General features: G+C 40.3%; 1 protein-coding gene across 3 annotated transcripts in view; it reads left to right on the top strand.

Moving 5' to 3' along the window:
* Window positions 1-20218, top strand: part of EPB41L4A (erythrocyte membrane protein band 4.1 like 4A) — a 128250-nt gene that overhangs the window by 93234 nt on the left and 14798 nt on the right. Inside the window, exons 13-17 of one of the 3 annotated variants that reach the window (XM_061378081.1) lie at window positions 2457-2538; window positions 6734-6817; window positions 9110-9223; window positions 10795-10842; window positions 14812-14883. In XM_061378081.1, the coding sequence (XP_061234065.1) occupies window positions 2457-2538; window positions 6734-6817; window positions 9110-9223; window positions 10795-10842; window positions 14812-14883 (400 nt within the window). The remainder of the gene's footprint in view (window positions 1-2456; window positions 2539-6733; window positions 6818-9109; window positions 9224-10794; window positions 10843-14811; window positions 14884-20218) is intronic. The other 2 variants (XM_061378084.1, XM_061378083.1) reach the window with 2 other exon arrangements.

Raw genomic sequence — 20218 nt, 5'->3', positions numbered from 1 at the left:
ATGCATCTGTATGCAAAACAGTATGGTCAGAAACCGTGAGCTGTCCTTGTGGTTTAACATTTTAACCTATTCAGTTTTCATTTCACTACCTTCCTAACCTAAAGGTGGGAATGTCATCTTTATTTATTTGTGATTTTGACTGCTGGCATCCTTCTCTTTCTAGAGGTCAGAGAAAGAGTTTTTGTATAGTCTTCTATGGCCTTAATGAAGATTGGTGATTCTTTTTCTGATCATTTTCTGATCCACATAAATTGAAGAAAGTTTTTCATTCGGTAACCCTGAATTTATTACCAAGCAGGTTTTAGTGGCGGTGTAAAAATTGCTTCATTCCTGAAAACAGAAAATAATAGTTGTTCAGTGAGTCTGGAGCATGGGTTGTATCTCACTATGTAAAACAGAGGATTCAGTGAGAATACCAAAACTTTTGTTTCCTTTCTGTCTGAGATTCTGTGCCCATTCTGCATTTCCTTCTTCAGAATATTCTACATTCTTCCTAATGCTTATGCTTTTACAAACAACAAAAAGTGCTTTGAAGGAGCAAATACTGCACAAGACAGGACTCAAGCTGCTTCCCTCCTGTGCCAGGCATTAGTCTGAAAAACTTAAGTAGGCAAAGGAGTAAACTGCATAATGAAAAGTAGTAAAGTCAGGCACCTAAAGAGCTTGTCCGAGTTGCTTCAGCAAAGGTGACAAAGGCCACTTGAGACCCTTTGCAGCATATAAAGCATCTGCAGAAGACTGGCAGATTTAACCTGCAGGAAAAGCAATTGATGGCCTGACAAGATGCCTTAGGATATCTCAAGTACTTGTGTTTAAGTAAAGTCACACACACAGTATCACACAGTATGTTAGAGATTGGAAGGGACCTCAAAAGATCATCTAGTCCAATCCCCCTGCCGGAGCAGGAACACCTAGATAAGGTTACACAGGAACGTGTCCAGGCGGGTTTTGAATGTCTCCAAAGAAGGAGATTCCACAACCTCCCTGGGCAGCCTGTTCCACTGTTCTGTCACCCTCACTGAGAAGAAGTCCAGAGACTTTACATGTCAAAGGGTTGATTGTGGAGATTGTGGAGATCTTTCTCTGAGACTGTAGAGAAAGCTTACAATGCAAAATCTCATCACAGTTTGTTAAGCTATTTTAGCCAAGCAAAAGGGCTTTGGGTTTATACCGCTATACTAACAACACTATGATGTTGCTTGCTTGTCCCAGGGGACGGTATTTACTCATTATCAGTCTTACAGACTTCAGTCAATCTGTTTCATTATCTTCATGAACATGCTCAGAATATATCCTGTTCAGAGCTGATATACATCATCAGTGGTGTTGCTTTGTTGGTTTACTTAGCAGTTGTTCTTGGAGGTGGTAACAATTTTGTAAGAAATTACCAAAATTGCTGGTTATATGGAAAGAGAATGTGTGGTCTGAAGAAAAATTACAGACTAATATTAACATCACACCATGGAACTAAAATGAAAGTGCCAGTAGGACAAACTTGTATTGATGATTAATATATTGCTACATAACAAGCTGAACAGAACAGTTTGCTTTTTGTTCATGATACTGAACAAATACATCTGTAAAGCATAATACTGTCTTGTGACTTTGATTTAAACCCAGTGTAAAATACAGATTCCCTTAACCCTCAGTGCTCCTCAATCATGAATATCCAAATCTGTCTGAAGCCTGTTATATGAGGGCTCAAAAAGAGGTGAAAGTGCATGTTCCTCCTGCTTCTTCAGGTTCCTTTCAATGGCACAGGTGGGGACTGCAGTGCCAACACTGCGAAAACTAGAGTCAAAATGGAAAGAGCATTTCGCACAAAATTGGAAACTAGTCACATAGCTTTCAAATATTGGCTGAAAGTTTCTGACTCATTGAAACTGATTATTAGCTGTCTCTGTCAGAATATTATTCGGTATTGTCTATTTACATTATTAATTTCATAATCCATTGATTTATAGTTTTCCTGGTCATAACTTTGGATATATTTGTGTTGCACTGTGTCGCCACATCAATTTAAAATGGTATCTTAGAAAATAGTAGTTTTGCTTTACTATCTAATCTAACAATTGTTTTGGAGGCTACAGTTGCAGTGGGGATCCCCAAGCTTTTTCATAGCCTGTATTCTACTCACGCTTTTCTTATTGTTGAATAAGTGGAGAATTCCTTTCTGGTGGCAATGTCATAGACTCAGTTTGAGAACAACAGCTTTAAACCCCTTTGTCTTATGTGCAAGGCTAATGAATTTCCCCATGTTAAGCATGTTAAACTTTCTTAGGAGGGTAAGACATAAAAATGTAATCTTTATACATCCTTAGTAAGTAGTGCATGTACCAGATGTCTTGTGTATCATTTTATCTCTCATGCTGCACTGTGTTCATTATGTGTTTATACGAAATAGGGATGCAAGATATTTGCTACAGGACTGTTCCGTGGTGTTTTTCTTTTTCCAGGATCTAGGAACATGAGCCAGATTACCACAAATGACGAGGATGAAGGAACTACCAAAATTACTGCACCTTCCCCGGTGAAAAGGTATGTAGACCAGCAGGTCCCTTCCAGCTTTAAAGACGTTGTGTATTGCATTGGATAGAGGAACACATTTAGTAATCATTAGTAACAGTTTATCATGTCCTTAAGTTCAGGATCTGCTGACAAAGGTCAGAGAGTGTTGGCCAGTAATTAATTTTAACAAACCCTGATCTTCTAATGAACCTGGAACAGGGATTTCATGTGACACAGATTTTGGAAAGCCACAAATTGGGGCAAGTTAATGGGAAAGTAAACAGACTCTGTTTTAAATATGAAAAAACAAACAATGACCCATGGGCACTGTTCACGGTAGTTATGTGAACTGCTATGTGCCGCTCCCCCAGGAGCTGTGGGCTGGCTGGCAGGACCCTCAGGGTGTAGGTCTGCCTCTGCACAGGGCAGGTGCTGCTTCAGATATGTGTAGGGAAGAGCTGGGTGTGGCTGCTCTCCCAGCAGTGCTGTTATTCTAGGAGTCCATTCGCTGTCGCACTATTAATCCAGAACAAAGCTCATGAGTATTTGCGCTTATCCTTGGGAGCAAGGAATTGCCAGTGCTCCTCTGAACTTGCGTGGTCTGATGTGTTTAATGCATCTTTGGTATGCGTATTTCATTTAATGCATCTCTGAAATGTGTATTTCAGAGAAAGAGATGAGGCTCAGATTCAGAGAGGGATTTATATCTCCACCCTTAATTTTAGGTATAATTTGGGTGCCTGAATAAAAAAAGAGTGATACAACAAAACAGTGAATTTGAAAAAACTCGGCACCTAAGTTTTTTCCTTAGTTGCCTGAATGTCTGTCTCTGCATGCCTCATACCCTGGCAGGTTTTTTTGAGCTGAATAATTCTGTCCTTATCTTTCCATTGAAGCTGTGTGCTTCACATGCAGGGTATCCGGGCTGACCTCTGAAAAAAGACCTAAGCTTTACTGCAGATTCTTGGTGGATAGTGTTTCCTGTTGCCTAATGTTTAGAACAGTTGACACAGAAAAGAATTGCTGAGTTGAATTGCTTCCTCAATAAGAGGGAAATTCAATCAAAAATTCTAACCCTTAGAAGATTATGCTGATCATGGGTTAAAAGAAAGATTGTAATTTGACACTTGGTCATGTTGAAACTAGGCCATTGAGGAGAAAACAATACAAAGTTATGTACATACCTGCAGGGGAGGTGCAAAGAGGACAGAGCCAGCTCTTGGTGCACAGGGACAGGACCAGAAGCAACAGGTACAGACTGAAATGCAGGAGGTTCCCTCTGAACATCAGGAGGCATTCTCACTGTGAGGGTGACTGAGTACAGGCTGCCCAGAGATGTGGAATCTCCAGCCCTGGAGGTAATTAAATAAGCATCTGGGAAGGGACCTGGGCCACTGGCTCTGAGTGGTTGCGCTTAAGCTGAGGTTTGGATAAAGTGATTTCCAGAGGTCCCTGCCAACCCCAACCATTCTGTGATTTGTTAGGGGAGAGCAAGAAGTACCTTTATTCCGTAGTGCAGATAACCATCCTGGGAAGGAATAAGAGTCCTTTGCTACAGCTTATGCTACAAATACTATGTATAAATTTTTAGCAATGAACAGTTAAAAAGAAATGGATAGGCCTATTGTAGAGCAAGAACCAAAATAAGGGGCTCTCAACATGGCACCTTCAAGGTTTAAATATTTACTTACCTTTTAAACTTGACAGTTTAAAAGCAATTCACAGAGTCTCACTGAGTCACAGTTTTAAACAGTGCTAATCACTTCCATCAAAAAAGTGTTGGAAGTTGTTTTTCTTGCATTGAAATTTATTTGTTTTCCCTGCGTCTCTCTGCACATGTAAAACACCTTTCATGTCTGCCAGCCTTAGTGTGCATGACAGGTAGCACACATACTTTATGGAGTGTTCATAGCTTGGTAAGTTACTCCATCCTATGTAATTCTTGCATTAATTGTTAGTCATGTTCACAAAACAGCTTTCTGCAGCTCTTAGAAGCAGAGTTTTTGTAGTTTAACATCTCATTCGCAGCTGAGATACATAATTGGTCACTTCTGCATAAGTGGTATAAATGCAAGGTAAACCATAAAAACCCCAACAACAGTAATCTCATATGAAATCCAGATTCTAACCTTTTCAAGTACTTTGAATGAACTCAGTTCCTTCTGCAGCTGTACTCCTGGACGTAGTACTAGTGTCTGAAGAGCTGCCATGCTGTAGCTCTCTACCTATTAACTGTGTGTCTGCTCTGAATGAGTAATGGCCTAGTAATCTAATGCAGTGAAATCACCTCCCAGGATAATTCCCCTCTCTCTCTCTCTCTCTCTCTCTTTTTTAAGATTTCAGAGCACCCTTTAAATTTCTTCAAGCACAGCTTCAATCTAAGTATTGTTCAATAGTTCATGCTATGCAAAACCCATTGGTTTTGGCAGTACAGGATGGAAGTATATTTACCTGAGTTACTTCCTTGGTCTGAAGTAGGCATGTATTTTTGAGCTTGGGAATAGATTGTATGTACATTTGAGTCAATAATTAATGGATGCAGTATGGAGAAAATTATTTGCCTGATAAAGTGTAATTTAATTTCCCTTCCTGCTGATTTACTGTATCTTTGCATTGTGTTCGCTATGTGTGAATTAAATGATTAACTCAGTGACCTGTAGTAACCAAAAGCTGAGGTTAAAAGTGGATTAGTGAGTTAATTAGCCACAATTCCTTCATAAAGCCAAGTCTGTTACCTCCTGCTCTGGGCAAAGAACTCTGGTTTATATCCTCAACTCTGTAAGCACCTGTAAAGGGGTTTTTTTGAGAGCTTAAGTTGCACTTAGAAAGATACGTTAATGCTTGTAGTGGGTTGCTATCAGTAATACTTCTGAAAGAGCTTAGTGGAAATCAGTGTGGCTATCTAGTTCTGTATCAGGTGAACTGCTTGTTTATGCAGAAAGCAAGCTCTCGAGATGATGATGCATACTAGCCAGTGGTGAGAGGATGGGTGAAAAGCATCCTTCATCAGGAAGTCACCTTCCAGCACTTGGAGTGGCAATGAGCAGGCTATCTAGCTGCTTTAATGGTTTGGAAGCTATAAAACCTGGCACTGTGAGAATGGTAGGAATAAAGGAAGAATTGGAGCATTCTGCTGTTTCCTCCAGCCATCTCCAATAAATATGACAGAATACTGGCTACAAAGATTGATAGGTCTCGTAAGCGAGGTGACTATCTTTGTCCTGGTACTTTAACTTGCAGAGGTCAGTAAAGACAGCTCTTTCACATTGTCAAATCTATGCTCGGTGTCTAGCAAAATGAAAACATATGGCATAACTGGGGTAGGGATGAGAAGAATATGCTACTCTATGAACCTGTGTTCTGTCAGGTTTTGAATAGTTACCACCCCTGCTGCCTTTGTTGTTCCAATCTTAAAGAAGGCACTGTAGTCCTGGGAAAATGGTAAAGAAATATAGATAGTAAGGATAATAAAGGGTATGTGGTGCATCCTATACTGACAGAGATTAAATAGTCTGTAATTTTTCACTTGGAAAAAGAGATGAAACAGTTGTTAAAAATGTATTACAAAAATTATGGGTGAAGTTTGTGATTAGGGAACCATCATTTATAGCGCTTTTTTTCTTTCTGTAAACACAGAACTTGTGAAGAACATGGGGTGGAAGTTTTGAACCTGGTGGAATTTTTGAACTAAAATTAAATACTTGTTTGTGGCACTGTTGTGGTACTGTTACCAGGCACTATTTATGCCAGAAATTAAAAATGTTCGAGTGGTGTTTCAGAAAGTCTATGGGAGAAAGTTCCATCAAGTGTTATGTAGAAGAAAAAGCAGATAAAGCCTCTGATTCAGTAACTGGTTAACTACATATTGTGGAAGACTGTGAGAGCATATTGTATTTTTTCTTTATTGTTAGACTTTTTGCCTAAGCATCTGCTCTCGTTTATACTGAATGCTGCCATAATTATGAGCCGGTAGAGCTGATTTACAGGTCCTCCATTTTCTTTTCTTCCCCCCCCCCCCCCACCTCTCCTCCTAGGAGAGATTAAATTCTTCAACACAGCAGCTGTTTGCCCTCTTCACATAGCTGCCAAATACCTGTATATTAGGGTGTGTCTCTGTAACGAATGTATGCTTTTATGATTAACTTTTAAGAGGTCAGGGGGAGAGAACATGTGATCTATACACTATCAGTTTTAAAAAAATAAATGTATCTCTACTTTGATTTAGCATGACAAAGACGAAAAATGAAAACAACCCAGAAACACAAAGAAGTAAAACAAGTGCACCGTGGGAGGAAAGTGGCCCACAGAGGTAAGGCAAGGCATGAAGTTCAGTAAAGTGAAGTGCAGGGTCCTACACCTGGGTCAGGGCAATCCCAGGCCCAGCTACAGGTTGGGCAGAGAACAGATTCAGAGCAGCCCTGCGGAGAAGGACCTGGGGGTGTTGGTCAATGAGAAGCTCAACATGAGCCAGCTTCAGTGCGCACTTGCAGCCCAGAAAGCCAACTGTATCCTGGGCTGCACCAAAAGGAGCGTGACCAGCAGGTCAGTCCTGCCCCTTTATTCTGCTGTCGTGAGACCTCACTTGGAGTATTGCGTGCAGTTCTGGTGTCCTCCACATAAAAAGGACATGGAGCTGTTGGAACAAGCCCAGAGGAAGACCACGAGGATGATCAGGGGACTGGAGCACCTCCCATATGAAGGTTGGCTGAGAAAGTTGGGTCTGTTGAGCCTGGAGAAGAGGAGGCTGCGTGGAGACCTCATAGCAGCCTTCCAGTATCTGAAGGGGGCCTACATGGATGTCAGAGCAGGGACTCTTCATCAGGAACTGTAGCAATAGGACAAAGGGTAATGGGTTCAAACTTAAACAGGGGAAGTTCAGGATAGATAAAAGGATGAAGTTCTTTACTGTGAGGGTGGTGAGGCAGTGGAATGGGTTGCCCAAGGAAGTGATAAATGCTTCATCCCTGGCAGTGTTCAAGGCCAGGTTGGACAGTCTTGGGTGACATGGTTTAGGGCAAGGTATCCCTGCCCATGGCAGTGGGATAGGAACTAGATGATCTTAAGGTTCTTTCCAATCCAAACTATTTTATGATTCTTTGATTCTGTGATTCTATGATTCTGTTATGTCCTAGGTACTGTGCAGTGATAAATATCATGCCATAGTAAAAGGTTGAAAGATACTGATATATTAATGTATTAACAGGTCATAATCAATCTGTATTGTATATAAGAAGGTAGGTCCTGTCATGGATAAATAGTTAAAAATTTGGAAAGTAGGCATAGAAGGAAGTAGTCAGTGGATGAAAGTCACCAGTGGCTTTCCACAGAGATCTGTTCATAGGTCTCTGCTGTTCAGTGTATTTCTCAAAGACCTGGAAAAGAAGTGATACAACTTGGTGATGGGACAGAATTGGTTAGGGTAGCTAGAGTGAAAGTTGTCTGTGAAGAGTGACAGAAAGACCCCTAAAGTATGAGAGGTGAGTTGCTAGATGGTGGATGACTCCGAATTAGTAACTCTAAAGAGAGATGCTTCGTGGCAAAAAAATACCTCTAGATTTCTGAGTAAAATCAGGTGCTGTGGAGCTGTGATAGATAGCTTCATGGAAACATGAACTATGTAGCAGTCAGAAAAAAACAGTTAGCAATTAGTAGGAAAGCAAGATGAAAGCATTATGACGTTACATAAATTTGTGGATCACATGTTTACTTCATGAATTATGAGTGCAATTTGGATGTCCTTACCTCAGGAAAAGGCTTGCAGTGGGGCAGCAAGGGTAGTCAAAGGTATGAATAGCTGTGCAGGGAATCTTTACAAGGATCAAAGGCATAGGTCAGGCATGATTTTTCCTTCAGTCTGGAAAAAAGATTTGTCAGGGGATGTGGCCTGGAAAATCAAGAGTAGTACAGAGAAAGTAGAAAGAGATCAGGACTGTATTTTTCCAGCATAAGAACTTGGGATCTTCATATGAAGCTATTAGATGTGGTTTAAAAGGGTTGAGAAAGGCCCTTATGCTTCTGTAGGAAGATATTGCAGGATAATCCATACAGGCATTTGATAATCTACATCTAATTCAGTAACCACCCAACCTAGTGGGTCCCACACAGCCTAAAATACATAACCTGAAGCATGAAACATATCCATTCCATTGGCAGAGGGTTGTGTGGGTGAACAGCAGAGAGCTGGAGCTAAAATTATTTCATGGTCCCAAGCATTATTCTGTGATGAAGATGTATCTCATGATGGGAATACCGTTTTCATATTTATACCCATGGAACACAGAAAGAATAGAGGTACATTTGATTGCCTAATTCTGAGTTGGGTAACTCATTCTAAAGCACAGAAATTTTATTATGCTAAAAGAATATGTGTACTTGATTATGTATTTTGTAAGCTTAGAGATGTTGGCTTTGCAATGCTAAGAGGTCTCTCTTCTATGTTTTAAAGGTTCAGTGTAAAATACTTATTGCTGGAAAGCAGTACTATCTGTATTTTCATGTATGTTTTGAGTCTTCTCATTTATGTAGGCTGAATCTCAGTTACCTGTCCTAACTGCCCTGGAAGTTTTGAAACCAACTGTTTTCTCTTCCTTTTTAACCCTAGTGGGCTGTATAATCCACCTAGTGACCACAGTAAAGCACCAAAATTTCCTTACTCTCGGTGGCGCAACCCATCAGGTGGCAGTGAGAATGAGTCTGAGCAGCCAGTCCGGAGGAGGTAAGAGCCCTGGGGTTAACTGTTAGCTTCTCACAGTAGAGATCTTGCAGGCTCTGTGTTCAGTAAACATTTTTGGAGACACAGCTGGGTCCTAGGAAGAAGGGTATTATAAGGCCAGTTGTTAGTCAAAAAAAACAACAACCCAACAAAACCTTGACCAAGAATACCAGATCTGCTTTTGAAAAGGTAGGCTTTTTGCTTGCGTGCTGCTCTGGGTACCAGGAAAATGATGTTAACATACGAGAAATTGCATTATTGGCACACGCAAGGTCCTTTCAGTTGCTGCGACTGGTTTTCCTTGGTGAAGGAAAGGATTGATGAATGTTGCTTGCTTGACAATGAGCTTCTAATATCGAGCAGTATTTTGTTTTAAGTATGTTGCTTTGCTGCAGGTGCAGCGGAGATTAAACAAATAAGCTGCTTTCATTGCTGAGTTAATCTGATGCTGTGATCTGTTGTGAAGTATAGCAAGCATAGCTACTCTACCATATTCATTGCAGACTCCTAGGACTGCCTTCAAGCCCAGCACCTTGGGAGTTACGTCTCCTGACATCTATGAAATGATAAACTGTTGGCTTTCAAAGCCAAAAAAGAGGTCTCTGGTGGTGTCTTGTCTGTGAGGAAATCTAGTTTGATGTGGAGCTTTTATATTTGTCGTGTTTCTGTGCTGCTCCAGACCCTTTATCTGCCATAAGCTGTCTAGAACAGGAGTGAAGAAACAAACCTGTGTTGTATGCTTTGTGACCTCTTGCCTAAGTTAAAATCATTGTAGCTCTCTCTTAGGTCGAGTTATGTTGATTTACCCTGTTGAACAGAGCCTTTGTAAATAATAGCAATGTGTTTCCTGAATGGGTTTTCTTTCATTGCTAGCTTATTGTGAGGGCTTACTGGGCTTTGTAAAAACAAAGGAATAGGCATGTGCAGTGCAGAACTGTCTTGTACCAAGAACAGTGTTTGTGCACTATGTAGTAGGAAATTTTTTGAGATACAGTGTTTATCCTCTGGGAACTGCATTTGGCTGGTCTCTACTCAGTGGACATGTGGTCGTACCAACAGCAAGTTTTCTCTTGGGCCACCACACCAACAATATGTTTTTTAATGTCTTATCTCATATGTGAGACAGTGAAGACTGACAATAGTAGGTAGATTCTAATCTAATTATGTTTTCCTGAATCTTGGTTTTATTAATGCACTTTCCTTTTCCAACTGTTTAATAACAATAGCCATGTTGTTTATGCACTTTTTACTGGAAATAAGAGGGAAAACATCAGGCTTTGCTATGCTGGAAACAGTAGGAAACTCTAAAGGTCAGCATACTATGCTTAACCTTACAAGTAAGAGGTTTGCAAAGAGAGTTTGAATGGGATCGTGCCTTTACAATTTACTATAGAGGTTTTAATTTTAAAACAAGCACATTCCTTTTCTCTGCCTTAAATGATGCTGAAGGAAAACTTTTGTAAAATTTTGGTGTTTGTTTTTTCCTTTTCATTTTTTTTTTTAAGATGTGTGTTCTTGTGTATTTGTATTAAGTGACCCAATGGTGTTTCATTAAAACCTCCTTAATGTCACAGGAGAAATCAAAACAGTGGCGAAGATTCATATTTAAAGCAAAGGAGAAGGTAAATATATAATTTATAGCAGCCATGAAATGATAGCAAAGGTACTAATTATATTTTAGTTCCCTGCATTCCCTCCCTTCCTTTGTTCCCTCTCCACCATGTTCTTAATTTTTTAAAAGGCTTTTTGTATTCTGGCCTTTTATTGTTTTCTTTCCTGTCTTGCTTTTGCTAAAATACTCTGTAGCCCAGATTCCTCCAAGCTGCCTTGCACATTGTTATGACACCATGTTAGAAACAATTTGTGGAAATTAACTAAAGGCTTTTCTGCAACTTAAAGGTCAGTTCTGAAAGTTTTAGCTTTTGGATTTTGTGTCTGCAGATTTTGTTTTGAGTTCTTTAGCCTCCCAGTCCACTTTTAATTAATCTGTTTTGAAAGAAAGCATACTATCATTTCAGACTAGTTGTCCTGTATAAGGTAGTTGCAGAGGCATATGCAACTTGTTATGGTGTTCTCACTGTCTTACACATTTTTTTTCTGAACTATTTTCTGAAGCTTCTTGGGTTTTTTTCTTTGTGCAGTCTTTACTAGTTATCACATTTCCAGATAGTGTCTGTGTGAATTCATGTGTGCCCTTCAACAACTTCGCCTTTTGATGGAAGTTTGCATCTGGAGTTCTCCAGTGCCACTTCTGCTTGCCATGTGACTGCCTGCTGAGTCTACTCTGAGCTGTCCTCGCTTCTATTGTCCTGCTCTGGTTGCTGGAGAAAAGGGAACAGTGCAGTGCATTTCTATGTTAAGAGTATCTAGAAGCTTGTGAGGAAAAGGAGATATTCCCAGGATCTGATTCACTGCTGCAGCATGGGAAAGGAGCTCTGGCAGAGATACAAACATCTCAGGGACAATCATAGGAAGTCAGAGAAAGTGCTTGCATACTTTGCAGCTCTTGTATCAGATTGTTTGAAGGATGTCACCATTACAGGCTGCCAGTGATAATCCTATAGTAGATGTCCAGCACATGAGTTGACTTAGTTAGGCATCTCAGATGGAAAACACAGTGCTCAGAAAGGACCTTTTCACAAAGCCTGTGCCTGCTGCAGGTTTCATACTGTATATTGGAATAGACCTTCTCCACTTCCTCACAATTTGGCTACTTTCCTCTCTTTTTAATCAGAAAAGAATTGCACCAGAATGCGAGCCTTCTCTTGACAACTGTTTCTCTGTTGACGTAGCCCTCCTGGACTGTATTTATTCTGTGCCACTTGTTAAACTGCCTTTGCCTAGTTCTTGCTCCTTGCGTCAAAGTGTATAGGTATAGCACATGTAAAGTATGAAATATATCACATAACCAAGAAAACATGAGAAAAAAGGGTGAAAGGTGCTTTGTAATTGTCAGAGGTCAGAATGACCTCACTTGTTCTTGCACCTGAGTTAGGTGTCACCTAACCACCTTTGTTCTGATTTTTGGTATTTTATTCAGTTCAGTAAAAGCTGTTATTTAATACTCACTGAAAGATAATATTCTGACAGCCAATATGAGCAGCTGCCACTCAGCTGACAGCTCAGCAGCACTTCTGTCTCCCAACAGGTGGTTTCCTGACAGGGAACACAAAGTAATTTGGTGTACAGTATCCAAGAGGTGGGTTAGATTTCCATTTCTGAAAAGCTAGAGGAAGGCTTATCTTTAATTTGAACAAACAAGATATTTTATCTTCCACTTCTCCTGCGATGGTGTGGTTTTTGCTGCCTTGATATCTTAAGGAATAAATTGCTTAAATCAGAGTAGGAAAATAATGAAGAACTGAGAAATGTAAAAGAATGGAGTCACTCTGATGACCTGGAAGTGTGAAAGAACAGTGTCGCTTGCATGACCTTAGATTCAAGATTAGTGGAATATTTATTAAACATCTGATGAGACTAGGAGGGAAAAAAGGTATCCTTTTGGGCATGTAAGGTCTGTTGTAGTTCTAGGGCATTTATTACTCTGAATGTGCTTCAGGCAGTCACTTGGACACTGTCTTTTAATCCTCTTTCTTCCTTTGGGGTTACATTTTGCTGAAGTAAAATGTGTCTTTCTTATCCCCACTTTCAGCTTCATCCAAAACTGTGCATTTTTAACCTGGGAAATTGACTGTCCTGAGCCTTTCAGTGGCTTTAGATTGTGAACAATGAAATTTGGGAATGGGGAGAGCTTTCTGCTTCTCCTCTAGGGAAATTTTACTCTTCCAAGCCTATTCCCTTCAGACAAGCTAGGTCAAAATGATTTTCCTAAGTCCTATTATTCTGTTTTAATGGAAGCTATTTGAGTTAATGATTTTCTGGTGAAGGAGGGCGGAAGTCTGGACTCCATAGGCTGAGGCATGTAATGACAGCAATTTGATAAAATCAACCATAATTTGTATTATGGAAAAAATTACGAGACTCTCAGCTGTGAAAGACTTCTATAACAGCGTCCTATTTTCAGAGAAAGAAGGTAGAGTGATATGTCCCTGACCAGATAGGGCACTCAGGGGAGGTCCATGCTGCTGCTAGTCTGTTGTCTAGGAAGCCTTTCTTGTCTTTTCTCATCCTATTTGGGCTCTTCTCCCCAAACTGTTGGAACATGCAGTAAGCAGGTGCTTGTCAGTAGCCTTCAACCTTTTCATGAAGTGCTTCCCATTACCTGTTAGCTATACCTAATGAAATTCATTCACTTCTCAGCTTATTTGGAGTATAGTTTGACAAATCTGTTCTCTTAAAAAAGTGCCTAATCAAAGAGCAGGAGGCACACAAAAGTGTATGTGTCTGACAGCAGCATCAGGAGTTATCCCCTTCTATCTCCTGTTTCACCTCAGAGACCTCAGAAGAAAATTTCTGTTTTCAGTTGCAGCAAACCCATCACCAGTTATAAGTCTTGACATCCTACATCCTAAATCCTTCTAGGCCAACACATGTCAGTATTGGTCAAGTTTCCCCATTAATCGGCTGGACCATCAGCATCACAAACATGTCTTTCTTTGGGGGCATTTAGAGACCATAGTCACTCTAAAGAATGGTCCACACCAGGTTTTGATGAGAGTGCCATTTTTTAGGATGGAGCCCAACAGTGCAGTACAGTAACAGAATCCTGTTTTCTAGGACCAAATCCTTGACAGCTGGTCTGTCTGCTTCAAAATGTTCATCAGTGGCAATCAGGGATTTAAGGGTCTGGCATAGTGGTGGCCAAGCACTTCTTTCAGCTGGGAGGAGTTTGTCTATAGGTAGGCATATGCCCATTCTCTTCTTGAGCTCTAGCATTGCTCTGTTCCACCATCTCAGTTCCACCATCACTATAAATGCCACCTTTGAAGCTTCACAGTGAGAGGTGATACGGAAGTAACTGCTTTATTTCTTTTTCCTCACATGACACACCATCTCTGTAGCGATGCATCAAGTCATCCCAAAGCTGTGGTGGTAAATACCTGCCAGTGTGTGCACTTCAGCCTTTCTGTGTTTATAAAGACCAGCAGAGTTGCAGTGTTAGTTGAGTTTTCTTCCATACTGCCTGACATTTGAAAAATGATATGAACTTAACTAGAAGGCAGATGGAAATTGAAGTGAATAGAAAAAGACAGAGCTGATAAGCATTTTGTTTTGCCTGCAAAACCAGGTTTACTGTATTGTTTCTGTTGGGTGACCCACAGTGTGCTACAAGAAAAAAGCTAGAATGCATACGGCTTAAAGATGAAACATTTCACACCTCAGAGAAACATTTCACTGTGCATATACACAGAGGATGCAGAGAGATAAAATAAAACAAAAATGCAGTGCAATGATGGAAAATAGCACTTGACTGACACTACTCTGGGTGCACTGCTTTCAAAGCAGTTATTCCCAATTAGTTAATGACAAAAAGATAATAGGACTTTCAGGTGCAGACAGCCCCTCAGGAGACTTTTCATTCTGTTTTTCCTAGTAATGTTTTTCCACTGTTGCTCATTCCTTATTTAGAAACACAACCTTTGATATTAGTATATAAATTCACCTTGAGACGTTGCTTTTCTCCTCTCCAGATCACGATCTCGCTGTAACACCAGCAGTGGCAGTGAATCAGAAAATTCCAACAGAGAGAAGAAAAGAAACAGGTAACCTTTATACGTTTCAGACATAGAGACAGGAAGTGCAAACAAATGGAGATGGACTTTTCTGAGGTAGGATTCTAACATGCATTGTATGTGTACAGTCCTCCTGAGGCAGCTTAAGGTCCTTTTTTGAATAAGAAGAGAGGTAGTTGCCAAAACTCATAAACATCAGGGGTGTATGCAATGAATGCATGCCCTTCTGCTTCTTGGGAAGAACACATTAGTGAACTGCAAATATGGGACACATTTACAAAAGACTTGCAATATTACTGCAAATAAAGTGAATAATGCTGATGACAAGATATTCACAGCATATACTCAAAAATTTCAAGTGCAGAACTTAGGCAGAAAATAAGCTTTTGAGGAGAATAGTAGAAATATTTTAATGGATCTGAAACTCTGTGTTAATTTTAAATACAAGCTTTTAATGGCATAAATATTTTTATTTTCCATAATGTAAAGTGTGGGCCTAAACCCAAAATGCGTACACCATCAACTTTTTATAGAACAGCAAGAGTTAATACCAAGTGATGCAAGCAAGTTTTGGGGTTTAGATTCTATTTTATTTAGATTCTATTTTTCATCATAAAAGTTATCTACAGAAACTGATTTATTGGATAATAAAAATTCCTTTACACTGGAAAAATTTATGTTGCACTGGAGAATTATTTATGAAAATATATTTTTAAAAAGGACATAAAGTTTCTTCGTATCACATAAACAGAGCATAAGATAAATGTCACTGGACAAAAGAGGAATTGTTTAAGGCAATTTTTCTAAGAAGCTGTTTTCAAAAGCTGCCATAGTTTCTTGTTGCCTCACATGCAGTACTATGAGTGATACGTGATTTTCAGGTAGTTGAAAGCTCTTATAAATAATTATTTGCTAGTTAGTGCTGCAGAAGTATGCAGTATAATAGTATTTTAAGCATGATGTGCAGTGGTTAGAGATGCTAAAAAAATCATAGTGACATTCAAATGAGGTGGTGTAAAGTATATCTGAGCCATGAGATTTCTTTGAAGTGTACTTAAATTAGAGCACAGACTTCTGAGGTAATCGGTTAACAATAACCTAGTGTGCAAGGAAGATCTGTTTTCTAGGTGATCTCTGAAGTTGAAAGAAATGGTGAGTATGGTTTCAGTTATGAGTGCATATGTATCTTGTATTCCTCTCTCTTGGAACACTATTGCCAGGTTATTTCGTTGAAATTTAATTGAAATTTCTTGTTCAGTTTGCTCCACAAGCAAGCGAAGAAAATTCGAGACTGACCACAAGAATGTCTTTTAGGGTTTCTTCCAATATAATTGAGTTGTAAGAAAGATTAAATACTGCTTATAATTTTCTGAATAAGTGCACCTACAAACCCTTCCTCACCTCATGGAAAAGTGTTTAAAATTAAAAAGAAGAAAAAAAAAAGTGTGGATTATTTTTCTGTTTTACACATTTTCAGAAATGTAGGATACATAAAAAAAACTGATGTTACAGTGGTTAGTTGGCCAGCTAGAGAGTCATTATGAGTGTTAAAGTAAACAAGTACTAAATGATCTGGAAGTCTGAAACTTGTTGCTTGTTATCAGGTGCAGGAAACCTACCAGTCATAATGCATTTCTGCATTTTCTTAGCTGCTAAAGAGGAATATAATAAGCTGGAAGGGCACACACATTGAATAGATTTTCTGTTTGTGGAGGTGAGCCAGGTCTAACAGGCTTAAATGGGACAATATGACTGCTGTTACTCAGGTTTTGCCTGTTGCATAGGTTAATACTAATTTATTTCCCAGTATGATAATCAGATCTCTGGCACAAGCAAACACAAAGTTGTACTGTTTTATTGGAATAAAATGACTGAATACCCACATTACCAAAAAGAATCTGCTTCTGATTATAGAAGAGTAGAATGTATTGTCCATGTGAGCAAAGATTGGTATTTATCAGAAAAACCCAAACAAACAATTACCAGAGTGAAATACAAAGGCAGGTGAGAACTGAAAATACAACACTGGAAAAAGTTTAGGGAGAAACACTTTACTTTGTATGAATGTTTTATCCTAAGCAGATGTTCACATGCAATTTAAGAAGAACCTATGATGTGCATATTTCAATCATAGAAGAAATGTATCTGCTTTCTTAAAAGTTTTGGTCAAAATTTATTCTGTGGGTAAAAATATATTAAACTGGTAGACTGTGTTGCAGCACTTCTGCTTGACTACACTTTAAAGTTACATCTGATTAGAATCACAGAATGATTGAATGGTTGAGATTGGCAGAGTTGTCTGGATGTCATCTGGTCCAACCCCTTACTGAAGCAGGGTCACCCAGAGCCAGTTGCCCAAGACCATTCCCAGATGGTTGTTGAACTGTCTCCAAGGAGGGAGACTTCACTGCCTCTCTGAGCAATCTGTGCCATTGCTTGGTAACCCACACAGTGAAAAAGTGTTTCATGACGTTCAGAGGAAACCTCCTGTGTTTCAGTGTGTGCCGTTGCCTCTTATCCTGTCTCTAGGCACCACTGAAAAATGCCTGGCTCCATTCCCTTTGCTCCCTCCCCCCAGGATCTTACCTGATCCTTCCCCATGCTGAACAGCCCCAGCTCTCTTGACCTTTCCTCCTAGAAGAGATTCTCCAGTCCTTTCATCATCTTGGTGGCCCTTTGCTGGACTATGTCCATTGTGTCCATGTCTGTCTTGTTCCGAGAAAACAGCACCAGACCCAGCACTCCAGATGTCGCCTCACCAGCTCTGAGTAGGAGCAGAAAGATCATTTCTCTTGATCTACTGGCAATAATTTGCCTAAGGCTTCTCAGGATACCGAACACCTCCTTTGCAGCACATTGCTGGCCCATGTTCAACTTGGTATCTTCTGGGATGCCCAGGTCTCTTTCTGTCAGGTCTCTTTCTGCTTTTTTTTCTGGGCAGCCCCCAGCGTGTCCTCGTGCCTGGAGCTGTTCCTCCCTCTGAGCTGTAGGACTTTACTCTTCCCCTTTTTAAACTGCATGAGGTTCCTCTGAGCCCCTTTCTCCAGCCTGTCCAGGTCCCTCTGGATGACTGCACAACCCTCTGGTGTATCAGCCCAGTTTGGTGTCATCTGCAGACTTGCTGAGGATGCATTCTGCCCATCATCCAGATCATTAATGAAGATGTTCGTCAGGACTGGACTCTGTGCTGACCCCTGGGGTACACCCCTAGTTACTGGCTCCAGCCATCACCTCCCTCTGAGTCCGGCTGTTCAGCCAGTTTTCAATGCACCTCACTGTCTGTTCAACTAGCCCTTACTTCAGCAGCTTCTCTATGAGGATCTTGTGGAGAGACAGATCAGAAGCCTTCCGGAAGTCATGGTAGCCAATATCCACTGAGCTCCCCTCATCTACCAACCCAGTCATTTTGTCGTAGAAGTTTTTCAAGTTGGTAAATCCATGCTTACTATCCCTGGTTACTTTCTTGGCCTTCGTGTTCCTGGAAGGGTTTTCCAGGATTTCTGGAGATCAAGGTGAGGCTGACCGGCCTGTAGTTCCCCAGCTGCTCCTTCTTGCTGTTTTTGAAGACAAGAGTGACTTCTGCTTTCCTCTAGTCTTTGAGCACCTCTGTCAATCACCATGATCATTTAGAGATCATTGAGAAAGGCTTTGCAATGGCATCACAGCCAGCTCATGGGCCCACTGATTTATGTATGCCCGGTTTGCTTAAGTCTTCCTTGACCTGATCCTCTTCCACCAGGGTTATGTCCTCCTTTCTCGAGACCTTCCTGATGGTCTCTGGTACCTGAGATTACTGAAGGCTGGTCTTTGCTAGTGGGCCCTGTCCTTCCTTTTGTCTTCTTGTCTGTTTATTGAAGCCCTGTTTGTTGCTTTTGACATCCCTGGCCAGATTCATTTTAATTTGGGCTTTAGCTTTCCTAACCTCATCTCTGCATGCTCAGACAATGTTTCTATATTCAGCATACATTACCTGTCTTGCTTCCACATTCTGTGTGTTTCCTTTTTGTGTTTGAGTTTTGCCAGGAGCTCCTTGTTCACCCATGCAGGCCTCCTGGCATATTTGCCTGACTTCTACTTGCTGGAATGGACTTCTCTTGAACTTGGAGGAGGTGATCCTTGAATATTAACCAGACTTCTTGGGCTACTTTTCACTCTAGGGCTTGATCCCACTGGACTTTTCCAAGCAGATCTTTGAAGAGGCCACATCCTGTTCTCCTGAAGTCCAGGTTGTTAACTGTTTTTTGCCCTCCTCTCACCTCTCAGGGTCCTGAATTCCGGCATCTGAATTCTGGATAAGACTTCCTTTGACCTTCACATCTCCAACGAGACCCTTGTTGTTGTACTTTGTACCCAAATTATAACTTTACACTCAAATACTTTGAATGAGGTTTCAAGAATCGAGTCTTAAGAGGATTTAGCATTGTATAGATGTAGCTTGCTATCATATCACCTGAAATAGGGAAAAACATTTCTAAGTCAACTGATGAGTGATGATAGTCTTATGACTTAACATTTTTACCATGAAGTCTTCCTGCAAATAATGCTGATTTGTCATTTTGATACCTATTAATGTCAACTGCCTTTATTTCACGTGCCAGTGACAGGGATGGGATTTTTCTATGAGGCATAAATCAACTTGTTCCTTTGTGGGAGAAAGTGAAAAGAATAAAGGGAAAAGTTGTGATGCACATCAAATACAAATTCTTTCCTTTTGTTTTAGTTTTTGTTTTTGTCCTCTTGGTTCCCAAAGAGCTGAAGATTTCGCTCCATTATTGTTATGATTTGATCATTGCCTCTAAATGTTGTGTTTTGTGCAGATATTATGTAAACCTTAGTCATCCTTATACTGTTAAATGTGAGCACAGTACCTTTCTTTTCAGCTGCAAAATGATTGCTTTTTTTTTATATCTCCATCTAGTAGAGTTCTGTTGTGGTACAATAGTGCTTTGAGTGTGATGACACTGCTTGTTTTAATAGGTGCTGTACTACTTCATGTATTTAGATTTCTGGTATTTTGCTTAAACTAAAGAAATAAATGACAATGATAAATACTGTTGAATGTTACAAGCAGAAGAAAGGAGGCAGAGTAGAAACATGAAGTACCGGGGGGTAAATGAATGTGTTGATGAGGACTGTGCTTGCCATGCAGCAGTGGATGCTAATTGACTAGGATGGACTGGAGCAGCAATGATGTGTTTACTCTCCTATGGAAAGGTCATTTGTGGTGAGCTTGGAAGTGTGTCTTCAAACCCAGAGGTGCGGGGTTTCATGTGCTCTGTGCCAGAGTATAGACCGTGTGCTCTGCTGCATTGTCTGCACTTCCTGAGAAGAATGAGTAGCTCTTGGTTATTTTATGGCAAGAATC

This window comes from Neopsephotus bourkii, unplaced genomic scaffold, assembly GCF_033783945.1.
Source record: "Neopsephotus bourkii isolate Nb327-2 ecotype Australia unplaced genomic scaffold, CSIRO-AGI_Nbou_v1 NB_1764, whole genome shotgun sequence".
Taxonomy (NCBI): domain Eukaryota; kingdom Metazoa; phylum Chordata; class Aves; order Psittaciformes; family Psittacidae; genus Neopsephotus; species Neopsephotus bourkii.
Note: the sequence above shows the minus strand (reverse complement) of the source record. Positions and strands in the feature narration are given on the sequence as shown.